The sequence below is a fragment of the Poecilia latipinna genome, unplaced genomic scaffold (genome assembly GCF_001443285.1).
Source record: "Poecilia latipinna isolate Pla-1442-1.1 unplaced genomic scaffold, P_latipinna-1.0 Scaffold90, whole genome shotgun sequence".
Lineage (NCBI taxonomy): Eukaryota > Metazoa > Chordata > Actinopteri > Cyprinodontiformes > Poeciliidae > Poecilia > Poecilia latipinna.
The window spans coordinates 331,947-346,910 of NW_015112706.1; the positions used below are offsets into that span (position 1 = coordinate 331,947).

Below are 14,964 nucleotides of genomic sequence, written 5' to 3' on the forward strand. Positions count from 1 at the left end.
TGTTCTTATCCATAGAAATCCTGCATGGTGAGCATGCTGCATGTTCTTACAATAGTGTGATCAGCACAACACAAACTATCGGTGACGTGGCAGCCACCTCGCAGAGCGACCAGACTCTCCACCAGTAGCTTCCTCAGATGTGTTACGTTAGTATGCGGGCAGCAAATTTAACAACACTGAAAGCTGATAGAGTTTTAACGCACAGCTTAGGGTTAGTGACCAAATATTTCCCTTTCATGAAAGTCCCTCATTACTTTTTAACTCGTCCTTTAAAATTTGACTGATTTGGTCACAACTGGTGAATTTGGCAGCTTTGACAGAGCCTAAGTTTAGTCAGATATATCATCATGGCTTGAAATGACGTACAGTTATGTTTGTACTTCCTCAAAATGCGACAGGAAATATGAAAAAATGATCTGTCCGAGAGATAAAACGTTTCTTCCTTAAATAAAAATAATAAAAAGGGGCTGAGAATTAAACCTTGCAGTCATTTACATATTCCAAAGCAACTTTACAACAACGAGAGAAACAGCACTAACATCCTGGACTGTGCATAAAGTCAAGAGCAGTTAGCTATGTCAGTCTGCAGTCCTATATAATGCCATGCAACTGGATGAAAATCTGAACAGGTTTAACTTATTTGTCATTTTTAAACATTTGTTTCTGAACTATATTCCCCAAGATAATCAGATTCATTACAGTAATGCACATCCACACGGTTACTCTGAAAAGTCACTGAGTTGAGAAGGGGAGGAAAACAAAAACCAAACAATAAAAAAATAAAAACATCGGTCCTCCGTCCCAGTGGCAGGGTGCCATGGGTGGAGAGTGGCCACTGAGAGACAAGCTGTTGGTGGGGAGGAAACAGGCTGGGTGGGGCGAGGTGTACTAGCAGGAGCAGCTGCTCTCGGTTACAGTCATCTCTGGCTGTTTCTCCAATTTGATGTCGATCACTGGGAGAAGCTGAGTTAAGCAACCATGACTCAGATTCTCAAGAGCACACTTTATCACATTATCTGACCCAACCTCTGGGTTTTAAACGCCACCCATTTGGTTGGACCGTTGCATATTGGGTAATTTTGCTTGTGTCCTTACTTCGCCTAATTTTTTTTAAAAAAGCCACTTTGAGTGAAGCTACCCAATACTCTTCAGAATAAGAGTCCCCTTTTAAAGATAATCTGTGGAAAAAAAGAGCTTCTCATAAAAACGTTTCAAAGTAAAGTTTTTTTTAAATGTTTACAGATTACTTGATTTAAAGCCATAAAATAAAGCATTTGGGCCAAACTTGGCAACAAAATCTTAATAAATAAATATGTGTGAATGGGAATGACTGAATTTATTGTAAAGTTTCTTCGAGTGTCCTGAAAAACGCTGTACAAATCAATTCATTGGAAACCACCATCAAAACTTATTTTTTCAAAAACTACTTCTTACATTTAGACAAGATGATGACTATCCATATCCAAACTGTATTATAACTAAAAGAGTAACTATATACTTCAGATCTGAAGAATCTAAATTAATGAGTTACAACATCATTTAATTTCGCTTTGGGATTTATAAAGTATCTTTGAACCTGAATTTGAAATATCAGCCTAAAACTGCTGCAGTAAATTACTCCTGGATTAATTTAGGGGAAGGAAACATGTTTTCACAAAAAAGTTGCTTATCGCCACTTTTAGAGTAAAATATGTTTTGCCATGTTATGATGATGAATTTTTTTGTGGAAAGTATCATGAAAAGGATACTGTCCTCTTTGCTCTTCTCTGGTGTGCTGTCCATCCCGGGCAACGCAGCAGCGACACGTCGGAACAGCTACAAAACAAAGTCGATTAGTCAAACAACCAATCACATTTAAAACCAACTACTGCCGACACTGTCAACGCTTAAAAATTAAATGGAAATCCAATTTGCTAGATTAATACTGATGAAAATACTCATCTTTCAAAATTCAATAAATTCAGGTTGCTCAGTGAGTTTTAATATGATGATGTTCCTGGTGATTTTATATAAATGGCAACAATACTATCATTCTTCTATAGACTCTGAGAAAAATATTTTAGGGGAATTTCACATAACTTTCCTAAATTTTTTGAGAATTTGCCATTAAAATAATATCTTTTAGCCATCATATTAAAATGAACATGCAAACCAAACTAGAAGGATGAAAGCAGAACATTAGAAGATAGATTCACACCAGAAATTCAGAGAGATTCACCTTATATCCAAATGTAACAAACTACTGAGCAAAAATCACATGGAGAGATCTCCTAAATGTGTCAAACTGCAGATTTACCAAAAGTACAGTTACAAATGTTACACTGTTTTACCACAAACTTTTTATAATTACACTGTTCATAATTTATTTTGATAACAAATACATTATTTATTTAAGAGATATAGGGTTCCAATATCTGATCACTAAGAACAGTTTTTTTAGTCTCTTTGCTACAAGTCCCCCAAAACATAAAAAGAAAAAAAAAATAGTTTTCAACTTTACAGAAATGCAGGTGGAACCTCATATTTACATATGAAAAAAAAAAAACATCTTCTTTTTTCTCCCTTTCCGACATTAAATCAGACCGTCGACCGTTTTAGGACTGTTAGAATTAAAAATATATGTTTCTGCTTGGCAAATGCCAGAGTAGTAAAAGAAATCTTTCATTACTTTCTTTAAAACTAAAAGGTTTTACAGTATATAATACTTTAAATGAATTTACCTGGTAAAACCCAGGTGATTATGTCACGGCTTTGTATTCGTCCATTTAATTCACAACATTTAAGTTGTGTGACTTGAAAAGGAAATTAAACCAGCCAACATATCAGGAAGAGAACAGTCGACCTCCAGATGCCTCAAGTTTCCACGTTGGTCTCTTAAAATAATTATACACTCATAAAATAGAAGCCATTACTCCATAAGCATTATAAAAAATAGCCAGATTACAGTTTCCAAGTGTGCTAAAAGACAAAAACTTTATTTTTGGATGCATTTTTTGTGTATTAAGTAAAAAATATATTGTCAGGCCTTAATGGCTGTTGCTACATTTAAAGGAGGAGAGGGGAAGCTTGGTCTGTGTTGTGTGGTGGTCGTCACAAAGTCCTGATCGCAGTCACTTCAGAAAGAGATGAAGAGTTGTGCGAGTCTAGAAACCTGACTGAGCTACACCAGTTCTGTCAGGAGGAATGGGTCAAAACTCCAGCAAACTACTGCGAGAGGCTTCTGGAAAAATACCCAAAATGTTTGACTCAGTTCTATGGAACTGTATGTAAACGTTTAAATTAGAAAATAAAAACTGTCTCATTTGAGCATTTAGTAAACTGAAATAATTTTGGTAATCCTTACTATAGTAACCTAAAACAGGATAAGCTTAGTCTGATTTAAGGTCAAGTCTTTTTTATTTATACTTAAACATCTGGCTTTAGCTGTATTTAGAGCGATGCCTTCTTTCTGGAAAGTCCAACAAGCCAAAGTACCACTGCATCAGTGCACCAGGGTGGAACAGAGAAAATGATAGTAGAACCTCTAACAGCATAATATGCTGAAGTGGAAAGGAAACGGATACAAGATCACAAGTTTTGCACGACAAGACAAGCACGAGCCAAGCTGTGGCGTCAAAGGAAACGGTGATGGGAGGAGTTACATGTTGACTGTGAAAGCAGAACTAGCCTGAAGAAACAGATATGCTACCTGTTTGACATTGTAGCCAGTCTTTGCGCTGGTTTCAATGAACATGACATTCAGTTCCTTAGCTCTCTGCTCGCCCTCCTCCGTGGTGATCTGTCTGCTCCGGCAGAAGCAGAGGTGGGGAGATGGACGAAAAGAAAGGTATGGAAAGAAACATCGCAAAGAGGAAGAACCAAAAGGAGAAGAAATGAAGAAACAAGAAGAGCTCAACATAAGGGATTAGTTCACAACTGGGACAGAAACACAGACAAAAAGAGGTGAAGCTGAAAATTGAAGTCAAACAATTAAAGGAAAACATGGAGGGCTTTACATCCTGGAAATCACAGGCGGGTCTCCCTGCACTACGACACATTACGATCCGTTCAGAACCATTTCAGGGTTGCACCTGCTGAACACCAACCTGTTTGACGTTATAGCCCGCCTTGGCACTGGTCTCTATGTACATCACATTGAGCTCACGCGCTTTCCTCTCTGCCGCCTCAACAGAAACTTGCCTGCCATGGTCCCAGGGAGGAAAAAGCGGGGAGCGAAAATATGGTGGAGGAGTGTTGAGGGATAAACATGCATGAAAACGAAAGAAAAAAGCAAAATCAAAATGACAAGGATCAAAACAAAACATAGCAGACATGGAAATCATAAGTATGGCAGTGAAAAAAAACCCATAAAAACAAAGGGGGAGAACAGAAATATGTTCAAAATACACAAAATGAAAAATACTTGAACCAGTAATAAAAAAAAAAAGAGTAAAACAACAATGAAGGCAAAACTGGGTGAAGACAAACTGAAGGGAAGAACGCAGGGATCCCAGGCTTCGGCAAACTTCATTTACTGCTAAACAACTGGCTCCAAATAAATACAACCTAATTAAATTACATTTGAGTTTAATGAGTGAAACTTAAATATTATATCAATACAACACACACAGCAGGGCTGGGCAATATGGCTTAAAAACAAAATCTACAATATTTTTAATAGTTTTTCTTGCTTTGTTTTCTAAAATAGAAATAGCAAATGACTGAAAATATTTTTAAAACGTGTTTTTTATTTCAATCATCTCTTGTGTGAGTTGTATGACAAAATATTAAGGCCAGGCTGTAAGAACTTATGTTTAATTATGAGCATATTAGTATAATATTAGCAGAATAAAGATGCAATTTAACCAGAAAAAATTTGTCTTAAAATTACAAGAAAAAGTTGTTTTAATGAGAAAAAATATTTTATAAAGTTGTCAAGATCAACATGACTATCTCAGTAAATCCATGATTGTTTCAAAATCCTGCTGCTGATAGTTTAATTCTGATGTGTCAAAAAATTAAATATTTCTATTAAATTCTTTATTCTCTTAATATTTCAACTGTATTCTGGTAAAATTACAACTTTATTCTCAAAACAAAATAAAAAAGAAGAATCTTAACCTGGTCCAAACACTCTGTCATAGAGCTGACTGTAAATTAAAGTCCAAATAAACAGAAGCTGTATAACAATGTAATGCATGTCAAATAAGATAACGAGCCTAGAGAGTGAATTAGTGAGAAAATCCCCCACATTTTCTAAAAATTTAATCTTTAAAATCCAAAAATCTCTGACTCAGAGTGTGTAAATCAAGATTTTGCTTCAGCAAAATTACCTGATGCAAATATGATGTACAGCCAATAAAATGCTAATGTCATGACTGTGTACCTTTTATCTGCCAAGTCTGTTTTGTTTCCAACAAGCATAATAATTACATCACTTCCCCTCTCTGTCCTCACATCATCAATCCATTTGGAGGTTTGCTGGAAAGAATTAAGATCTGCAAATAAAAACAAAACAAAGTTACTGTTCACATTAGCTCCTGCAAATCCAAAAGTCACCAACCATGTTCTTCTACAAATATTTAAACATAAGCATTGGTTGTTGTTGTTTCACTTCAGGACAAAAGCCAGATTGTTTTTATGCAAGCTGGAAGTCGTGTTAATAAGCAGAAATATTTTACAGATGGAATATAAACATACAGAGAGAAAGTTCTGAAAATATTGCAGAAATTAGAATAGATGAGACACAAATCAGCTTCCTTCCAATAGCTCTCGGCCCCAACAGGAAAGTTAGAAGCACAGCCCTGACTCACTGGTGATGTCATAAACAACCACAGCAATGGTAGAGTCACGGATGTAGCTGGGAATTAGGCTACGAAAGCGCTCCTGTCCAGCAGTGTCCCAAAGCTGGAGCCGGACCTGAGGATTGGAACGTCGGGAGAAGAGGACAATAAGAGTAAAGAATAAAGAAAGCCCAGGAAAGAACAACAAGGTGGAGAACGGGACAGACATCAAAGGTCTGCTAGTGAAGCGGCGGAGAAAAATTTTATGAAGCGGCGGTGAGGAATCGTTTAGGTGCAGAAAGCTTAGAGATGACGACTGTTATGCATACGAGACATGTGAAAGAAAACCCGGCTGGATTATTCTTTATCCGAGCCCATGAAGAGACGCTGATAGACACTTATTCTATCAGCCAGATTTAAAACAGCTGTCAGAGGCTTTACTTTAGAATCACAGCTGATGCAAACAGTCTTATCATGCTGCCTGAAAATGATTTGTTACTCCAAATGCTGGGATTTTTTGCCCTTTCACGTCATAAGCGAAGGACAATGAAAGAGGCAAGGCCATGATACCTACTGGCTATGTCATAAACCACCACAGCAGCCGCTGAGTCGCGGATGTAACTGGGGATGAGGCTGCGGAAACGTTCTTGTCCGGCTGTATCCCAGAGCTGCAGCCGAATCTGTGGCCAGCCGTGATACAAACGGGGCACCATGTGTGGGTGAATTTCATGAGCAAGCCAGGGGATGGAAAGGAAACAAAAATGTTTTGAAACGTAACGATGGGAACTAAAAAATATGATCACATTTTTTTTTTTTTTTTTCACAAATCAAAATGAATTACAAAAATCTAGGACAGTGCAATACCAAAATGTGAAATGATGAAATGGAAATAAATGGTGGCTACTGAATAGAGAGCAGATGCATGCTTTTTCCTAGGAGCTTAAGAACTCTACCAGTGGGAATGATGAGAGCAGAAAACACAGGGCTTACCGTGCGATCTTCTAGGTACATGGTTTTTGACAAAAAGTCAATACCAATTGTTGCCTGTAGGAGAAGAATGGTGTAAATTAGAACAATCTATTAACATGTTTATGAAATTAACATATTTCTCATCCAACATTGAAGATAAGAAAGAAAGTGTTATATTTTATTAAAATCTGTCAGCATGAGGACTGGTTTTCTACAACGTAAATATTTTCTTTCTCTCTCTCTCTCCTTACTACTCAACCAATCATAAGAATAATTGATACTAAAATATTCTTTTATAATAGCCCTACTTCATCTTGATGTTCAAATATAATTGTTTGTATTTGGATTTAATTTGCCTGCTGTGTGAACAGCCTTGGATTACCATTTTTTCCACAGCAAGTCAGATAATCAGTAAAACTTTCAAATCATGCATAGTTTTTAATTTACCTGGTAAGTGTTGTCGAAACTGTCATACATAAACCTGGTAATGAGTGAGGTCTTCCCAACTGTACAGATAAACACACAATTTCACACACAATTTAGTGACAGTTGAAAAATACAGATAAAACAACAGAGCCCAACTCATGCTGTTAAAATAGAAACCAGACATATATTTTTGTGCCGTCGTTATTAAAGGAAACAGGACCTTTTTGAAAGTGAAGTTGCTAATTTGGGCTTGGTTTTCTTTCTGACTGAAATCCAGTGATTCTCTCCCAGTTTCCAACAACAAAGCAAAACACGATTGCTAGTTTGTCCTTGCCAAGAGTTAACTCGGCACACCCCAAACACACTCACACCAGACTCCAGTGTTTTGCATAATTTTGTTGTTGTTTATGTACAATGCCACAATAAATGCATGCATTGATACTGCTTACAAGCGGTCTCTGTTTTACACAATGTGTCGGGCTTTTTTTGGGCTTGTTTTCATAGAGCTGGTTGATTGTTTCTCTCGCGAGATCTAGCAATATCGGTGACAGCATTTGGTGAGTAAATTCAGCAGTGATGGGGAGTGAACTGCTGAACCCACACGCTGAGCTGGCAATAAGGGTGGAGCCACAAAATTTGGAAAATTTAAATGGCTAAACTTGGGATAAATGGTCCGCAATACGCCACTCTAAAGATAAAGCAATCAACAAATATTTCAAATATTAATATTGCGGTTGAGCGTGTCTGCCCCAAAGGACCAAGGATAACCGGCGAGGAAGAGGCCGACTAGTTAGCACACACTGGGCGACGTGGCTCTGACAAATGCTGCCAGCTAATTACTATCTATGTGCTAATGTGGCCAATAATTATACAAAACCTTTACCTTGCTGACTTACAGAGACATTATTAGAAACATTAAATATTCCACAAATAACTGTAAAACTCTCAAAAGTCAGATGCGGGCAGTAAAAACGTCATTATTAAATAACGTTTCTAGCACAGTTAGCTAACAAACTGCTTATTACAGTGCTGTGCTAGCTACCATTAAACTGGTGGGATAGTACATAAGGAATTAACTACATGTTTGATATAGTTAGATAACAGGGCATTCATTAATTATTTCCGAGTTAATCGACACATCAAAGCTGTTTCCATTATACTTTATTTTGTCCAACTGTAAGATGTTTGGCTAGCTTAGCAGGATAACTTAGCTACTCAATGACATCACCAATGTCGAAAAAACTAAAGTTTATCATCCTTTTCATCATTTGTACTCGCGAACATTTTAAGAACGCCTTCACCTACTTATTTAAAATAATATATCACTGTTAGTTTGTGATGCTGATGTGCAACTTTATCTCGTCAGCGAGTGACGAGCTAACGCGAAGCTAGCTGTTAAGCTAATCTTGACAGTTCTTTCCACATTTTCTTAAATCTGACATTAACAGTTATTTAAAGAGCCTCGCTTACCGCTCTGTTCACCCAGAAAGACCAACTTAAATTTCCGCAGAGGGTTGCCAAACTCTCCGCCACCGGTCGTGGTTGACATTTTGTTTAAAAAAAATATACAGCTAAAGTAGCAGAGTCGGCTAGTGATGCGATGTCTAGACTGGGGAGCAAACCGAGAATCTTTATCCTGCACTAACCGAAGCTTTTGTTTTCTTAAACGCAGAACAGTGAAACAGCGCCACCAAGCGGGAACTTGGGAGAAAAAGCAATATGGTAATATTCAGAATATATTTTTAACATCTGTTAAATGTTAACTTAGCTTAAAATGTTAATTATGTGCTTTAGTTAGTTAGTTACTTAGTTAGTCCTGGATCTCACAAAAAGAGAGATTTTGATATATGTAGAAATACTCGGTTTTCCAAATGCATAATTATACTAAGTATACCATCCATCCATTTTCTGAACACCCTTGTCCCTCAGTGGGGTCGGGAGGGGTGCTGGTGCCTATCTCCAGCTAACGTTCCGGGCGAGAGGCGGGGTACATCCTGGACAGGTCGCCAGTCTGTCGCAGGGCTACTAAGTATACCACCAAATTATTTTCATTTTTAATTTCCATAAATTAAGAGTTTTCTTTAAATACAATTTAAATCAAATAACACCAGAATACAATAAAATGAAACAGATTTTTTTTGAGTGTATTTGTTTATTTGCAAACAGAAGACATTTATCTCACAGCTGCAAGTTTATTCATTGCTCTAATGACACAAAAATCCACATTAATAACAAATTAAGGTCTGCATTTTCCTATTATAGAGTCTGCAGACTCTATACTAAGGGACAATTAACAATTTTCCAGTTAAATATATTGACATTCAGAAAAAAGTTACACATACTTTTCCCATAATTGAGCAGTGAGTGTAATTAACAGTAAAAAATTATATGTACATGGAAAATAGGAACATTGCTTTGCTTGCATGAAACAGTGCTGTTTGTGTTCTTCGTCAGTGAGGAGTTCCTTGGTTTTCCCTGTTGATTTTCCTTTTTTATGCTTCCACGGCATCAACTGCAACATCCGTTCTGTAAATAAAGTGGATACCAACATCATATGGAGGATATGTACAAAAATATTTACAAAAAAAAAAAATTGGTATTTTCACAATAAAATGCATGATGCTTCTTTTCCAATATTATGGTAATTTATTTAATGCATTTAGTTTTAGTGGTTGCAAAGCTTTTAGGTTTAGCATATATTCAAGTAAAATCATTTTTCAAACAAATACTTTTTTAAGTATGCAAATTTGATTTCAAACATGTAATTGCACCATAGATGCTTTTTTTTTTCATGGTGTATTGAAATGATCATGTCTCTTGAATGACGAACACCTAAAACACACAGAACTTCAACTGAGCTCACCTGGGCTAAATACACTTTTAATCCAATTAGCTGAGGTTCATAAAACACTCAGTCACACATGAGGAAAGCAAGCAGGAACACACCCCTAATTCTACTTTTACACGAGAAACAAGAGGTTTTGTACTTACATTTCTGCTTGATGAACCACAACAACATGCAGTAAATGGGACAAAAAGTGGAGAATGATCATGTTAGTTATCACTAAACATTTGATTTGCTAGTTGATGTAAAAAAATCACTAACCCGCAGGTTTTGGGGACATCAGAGTTAAAGGAAGCTCCACGACAATGTCACTGAAATGGAAAAGCTTTGTTGTTAGAAAAATACTGAAATGTGAATTATTAGAAGACAATAAATGAGGGAAACTATTTACCTTCCCGTCAGGCCGCCTAGCAAACTTTTTAAAAGAGAAACAATGAAGGAGAGTGAGCAACAAGGAAACGGTTGTGGTTTAACATTTTCTGTTCAGAGACGCCTTACCCTCCTCCAGACGCCGTTACAGTGACTTTGACTTTGTAGTAGATGATGATTCCCTGCATCTCCTTGTCCCCTTGGCTCCTGCCAGGAGACAGGAATAGTTTACCTTTTTAGAGCTTGAGGATTTATGTTAAGTGGATGACACTGTATATCTGCATCAGTGCCACTCATTAAGAGGATGAAAACCTGTCCTGGACACACACTAAGCTCCTTGGTTCAGTGAAAAAGTAGATTTGTCTTACAGCGTTGTGGATGCTAGGTTGGTGTCCTCTTCTTTCAGCTTCCCATCGACGGCAAGCCCTCGTTTTTCCTTGTTGTTGGACAGCAGGGGGGTAACTTGATAAGACTTCTCAAATATAGAGTTTGCAGCTATATTCTCTCTGTATGATAAAGAGGAAATAAATCAGTTGCAATGCAAATGTAACCTTTTTGGTAACTATAATGTGAAAAATGCAAATTATTTTGTCGATCACAGCATGTCATATATAGCAAATAACATAGAAGTGAATGTAATTAGCTTGGCTATCCTAGACAGAGACATCTTTCCAATTGACATTGTAAACTGAATTTGATTGTTTAAGAATTTAAAAATGTCTATATTGCTGGATTATATTGGATTTTAACAGATTTCTGCTTGTCTTATAAAGTACCCTAGACAACCCTGTAGGTAATCTGCACTTTATAAAGACATTGAGCTGAACAATAGTATTTAATTTGCTTATATTTTTATGCGTTACTTTCATATGTCTGTGAACGTGCATGCATGGGTAAAACCTTACGCAAACTCCTCGCAGCAGACCTCCTTGGTGTAGGTGTCAGATGAGTAGAGGACAACACTTGTTAGCTGATCCACTAGAAACAAACATTTTCACTGTCATTTATTTACTTATTTTAAAACATTTCTTCATCTTGCACCAGTTAAAAATATCCGCTTTGTGGTGTTTCTTACCTGACACTTTGATTTTTTTGATAGTCTTTGAGGTCTCGTTGTTGATTTTCACAATGACAGTGAGCGGGTCTCCATGGTAGTAAATCTTAAACACAACATTAATGTTTTTTTTTTTTTTGGAGTTACTCACTCAAAGCATTCAGTTTCCAGAATGCTAAACATCTTAGCATAAAAATGTAAGTGTACCTCTTTTTCCAGAGAGGCCTCCAGGTGAATTGGTTTGTCGCTCATCATAAACTGTTTGGAGAGCTCGACCTTTGGTCCGGCTTTGTTCGTCGGTGCGAACTGTATTTTACGAATCATCAAGCGGCAGGTATCCCTGAGGGAAGCGAAGGTGCGTTAAAAGGCAAACACGGACCAATGCGTGTGTTCTGTTGCATTTCAGGGTGAAATAATAGAATCACCAGACAGAAAACCCACTTTTTGTCAATGACTTCATCTGGATTGCTGGCTTCTTTGGCAATGTATGCTTTGACCTCAAAATCCACTCCACAGGCCTGCGACAGAAACTAGTTGGTTTAAAACATAAGTACAAGCATTGCATGGGTAAATAATACATTAAAAATATTGCAAAAGAAGAGTGGTCATGCTACCTTGCCATTATCATTCGGCCCTGGATGTAAAGAGACTGAGCATGGGAGATTTGTTGGCATCTGAAAAACGCAGAGGTGGATGCAGATCAGATTATGAACGTGGAAAATAATGAAAAAATATTAAATTCTGTAAAGTGAAATTTGCTACCTGGAAAGAGAAAGGACATCCTTGCTCTCCAGCTTTTTTCAGGAGGGATTCCTGCATTGGCGTCTTAGTCGGGTTTCCATCGGCAGCCGGATACACCTGGACTTTCTTCATCCAGATGTCTCTCCTGAAGGAGAGTCCGATAACATCCAGGTCGTCACTTCCATAGCGGAAGGCGCAGGCGAGGTAGACAAACACTGCAGCGGAAAATGAGGACCAGTCCATCTTCATTAAATGCATTGATTATAACCTTATTGGCATTATTTGAGGTCTGGAAGCACTGCATCTCTTTCATTATTTTGACCGTTTCTCATTTTCTGCAAATAAATACAGAATTTTTGTTTGGAATTTCAGAGACATGTCGTCAGTAGTTAATAAAATAAAATAACAATGTTCATTTTACTCAAACATACACCTATAAAAAGTAAAATCAGAGAAACTGATCATTATTGCTAAAGATATTGTCATGTATATACATTACACACATAATGAAACAAAATTAAAGCTTAATTTACATTTAAATTTCATTTGTAAAATGTAGAATGCAATTTTAGATTTGTTATACAATTGTTCTTGTTTAATAAAATGCATATCTTGGTGTATCATATTTAAACATCACTTGATTATTCTATTCTATAAGATCACCTTTTCTTCCATTTAAACCAGAAGGGTCCACCTTAACGATCCCATCTGCAAAAAGAAATGATTAATTATTAAACAAATTATTTTCATTTAATTTCAAAGGAATGTGTCGATGTATATAAACACAAAATTATTCACACTCCTGGCAGATTTAGGTGTAAAATAACCTTTAATTTTACAAACATTTCTCTTCTGCATGGAGGTAATATTAAAGTCTGTGATTGGCCCAGTCAGAGTCCATGAAAACCTGAGAAAGATAAATAATCAAAATACCAGTGGAAACATGCAAAACGACGGTCAGAAATGATAAGAATAACAAGATTTCTGTTATGCTAATAAAGATTTTTTTTCACTGTTTGTTGTGGAGGATATATGTTGCCTTCATGCTGCAATTTTCAAAACTGATGCAACTTTTACTTTGTTTTATTGTCTTTTAAGTGACGGTGACGTATGTCTCATTTGCTAGCAGAAACAAACTTCTTAACAGATTGGGAATAATTTTATATCTAATTTTCCCAGGCATATGATAATTCTGAGTTTAAATGCAGAGAGTATAGTGCGTTAACCACAAAACACACCAACTACGTCGACACGATCCACATGGTCCACAAAGTCTCTCTTCCCCAAGTACAAGGCGATCTAGCAGAAACAAATAGAAACAGTCAGTCCTCCGCCAATATTCCTAAATATTGGAAATTTTAACAGTGGGAGCTGGGAAATGAGATAAAAACAATGGTATTATTAGCCCCAGAGAGGCCTCGTTATTTTTAAAACGACTTACGGTTCCGTTCCCACTGGTCTTCTTATACACTCTGAAAGGAAAAACAAAAGGAAAAAACAATGAATCAAACTTTACTGCAAACTTCAATCATGTTCACCTCACTATTATTTACAGCTATTAATCAACTTCATTGCTGTAGCAATTTAAATGAAAGCGTTAGCCTATTTTTATACAAAAGTATGTTTTATCTGTGACTTTATAAGTCGGAAGTCTGTTACATTATAAATTTTAAATGCTCAATTCTGACTTTCTTCTGGATATTGTGTTAAATCTGACATGAGGCAATAAGAGAAATTGTATAAAAAAATAAAACAATTCCAAATCTCTGAAGTTGATATCAATTTGTTGTCCTACCCTAAAACGTTTATGCATTAAAATTGATCTCTTTGCTCTCTGCATATGCTGTAAACAACAACGTAATCCTTAAGTTGTGTTTACCACTTTCATGTATTTGCCAAGTAATCCTGTTTAATCCCTCCATTTGTCTTGTAAATCTCTCTTCCAAGATTAAATCCACATAATCCACCTTAATAAGGGTTTATCTATATCCCGGACAAATGATTACAAAATTGTAAAATAACGAAAGTGTTACAAGAGCAAATTAGATGTCAGTATGTTACAGTCAAGCCAGTTATCTTGGCTCTTGAATCTTTAATCCCTGCATCAGCTGCTTTTTCTGACTTTGAGTGAACAACAAAGCAACAGATTATAATCTAGTTTCAACTTCTGCCTAAAAATAGAACAAGAAGTATTAAGTCTTTTTGTTTTTATTTCAAAATAAACATAATTTCTGTCACTTAAGCACATAAATATTAAACTTTTTTTCTCAAATGCTTTGTGTTTATATCTAAAGTCTAAAGTGTCTATCTGCATTTCAGAGCTTTTGTGTAATTTTCAGCATTAATAAATAACTGACTTACTTTGACATGACTGCACCAGATGTAGATCCTTTCTGCAAAGCATAAAGATACAGCGGTTTGGTTGCAAATATGTGTGACAAAAGATCTTGAAGGAGCAACAGGAGTTTGAGGACATTCATGGTTTTCTTGTGTTCAGTAAAAAAAAATCTTGACATTTTACTCTAAAATATCACTGCAGAGTCACTTTCCTTTTAACTTTTGCAGTTCAGTCTTATAAAATGACCGAGAAAGCATCACTTCAGCTTGTAAAGGTATTCTTGTCATAAAATGAAATTTAACTCATCAAATATCTACTGTCTTTAAATGTGGACTTCTTTGTGTCTCAGTCTTTGTCTTGGAAGGAGCAGAAGCTGACTTACCGTGTCTTCGGCTCCACCAGCGACTCTTCTCTGCTTCCTTCTCTAATCTGTCACAGTTGATGGAGAGCGAATGCCAAT

The 14,964-nt window shown here is 36.4% G+C and overlaps 2 protein-coding genes across 8 annotated transcripts; both read right to left on the reverse strand.

Annotated features, from left to right (window-relative positions):
- Nucleotides 1–461: 461 nt before the first annotated feature.
- rab41 (RAB41, member RAS oncogene family) lies at nt 462–8,805 on the reverse strand. 5 transcript variants are annotated; one of them, XM_015023829.1, is made up of 8 exons: nt 8,628–8,805; nt 7,179–7,237; nt 6,753–6,806; nt 6,337–6,442; nt 5,366–5,477; nt 4,086–4,179; nt 1,749–1,815; nt 462–953 (listed from the first exon to the last, which is right to left on the reverse strand). In XM_015023829.1, the coding sequence occupies exons 1-8, from the start codon at nt 8,704–8,706 to the stop codon at nt 889–891; spliced, it is 636 nt and encodes a 211-aa protein (XP_014879315.1). In that variant the 5' UTR covers nt 8,707–8,805; the 3' UTR covers nt 462–888. The 5 variants fall into 5 exon arrangements, 4 of the variants coding, with proteins under 4 accessions (XP_014879315.1, XP_014879301.1, XP_014879306.1 ...); XM_015023815.1 differs by lacking the exon at nt 6,337–6,442 and adding an exon at nt 5,793–5,898 and having other exon boundaries at nt 8,628–8,802; XM_015023820.1 differs by lacking the exon at nt 4,086–4,179 and adding an exon at nt 3,689–3,782 and having other exon boundaries at nt 8,628–8,802.
- A 490-nt stretch (nt 8,806–9,295) lies between these two features.
- arr3b (arrestin 3b, retinal (X-arrestin)) lies at nt 9,296–14,964 on the reverse strand. Of its 3 annotated transcripts, none has more exons than XM_015023777.1 (17): nt 14,887–14,964; nt 14,528–14,559; nt 13,608–13,638; nt 13,405–13,465; nt 12,830–12,874; nt 12,188–12,381; nt 12,040–12,099; nt 11,867–11,955; nt 11,633–11,765; nt 11,447–11,531; nt 11,277–11,349; nt 10,740–10,877; nt 10,501–10,578; nt 10,394–10,417; nt 10,264–10,313; nt 10,149–10,152; nt 9,296–9,683 (listed from the first exon to the last, which is right to left on the reverse strand). In XM_015023777.1, exons 2-17 carry the CDS (start codon nt 14,533–14,535, stop codon nt 9,650–9,652), a joined length of 1,107 nt encoding a protein of 368 aa, XP_014879263.1. In that variant the 5' UTR covers nt 14,536–14,559; nt 14,887–14,964; the 3' UTR covers nt 9,296–9,649. The 3 variants fall into 3 exon arrangements, with proteins under 3 accessions (XP_014879263.1, XP_014879272.1, XP_014879255.1); XM_015023786.1 differs by having other exon boundaries at nt 11,867–11,943; nt 14,528–14,570; nt 14,882–14,958; XM_015023769.1 differs by having other exon boundaries at nt 14,528–14,570; nt 14,882–14,958.

Excerpts from the sequence above, each read along its gene's own strand:
- rab41 (XM_015023829.1), bottom strand. The coding sequence starts at position 8,706 with ATGTCAACCACGACCGGTGGCGGAGAGTTTGGCAACCCTCTGCGGAAA. Across the intron at positions 6,443-6,752 it reads TGTACCTAGAAGATCGCACG|ATTCGGCTGCAGCTCTGGGA; the intron begins GTAAGCCCTGTG and ends GGCTGGCCACAG. Across the intron at positions 4,180-5,365 it reads ACAGACTTGGCAGATAAAAG|GCAAGTTTCTGTTGAGGCGG; the intron begins GTACACAGTCAT and ends GGACCATGGCAG.
- arr3b (XM_015023777.1), bottom strand. Across the intron at positions 12,875-13,404 it reads GGATCGTGTCGACGTAGTTG|ATGGGATCGTTAAGGTGGAC; the intron begins GTGTGTTTTGTG and ends TTCTTTTTGCAG. Across the intron at positions 10,314-10,393 it reads CTAGGCGGCCTGACGGGAAG|TGACATTGTCGTGGAGCTTC; the intron begins GTAAATAGTTTC and ends TTTCCATTTCAG.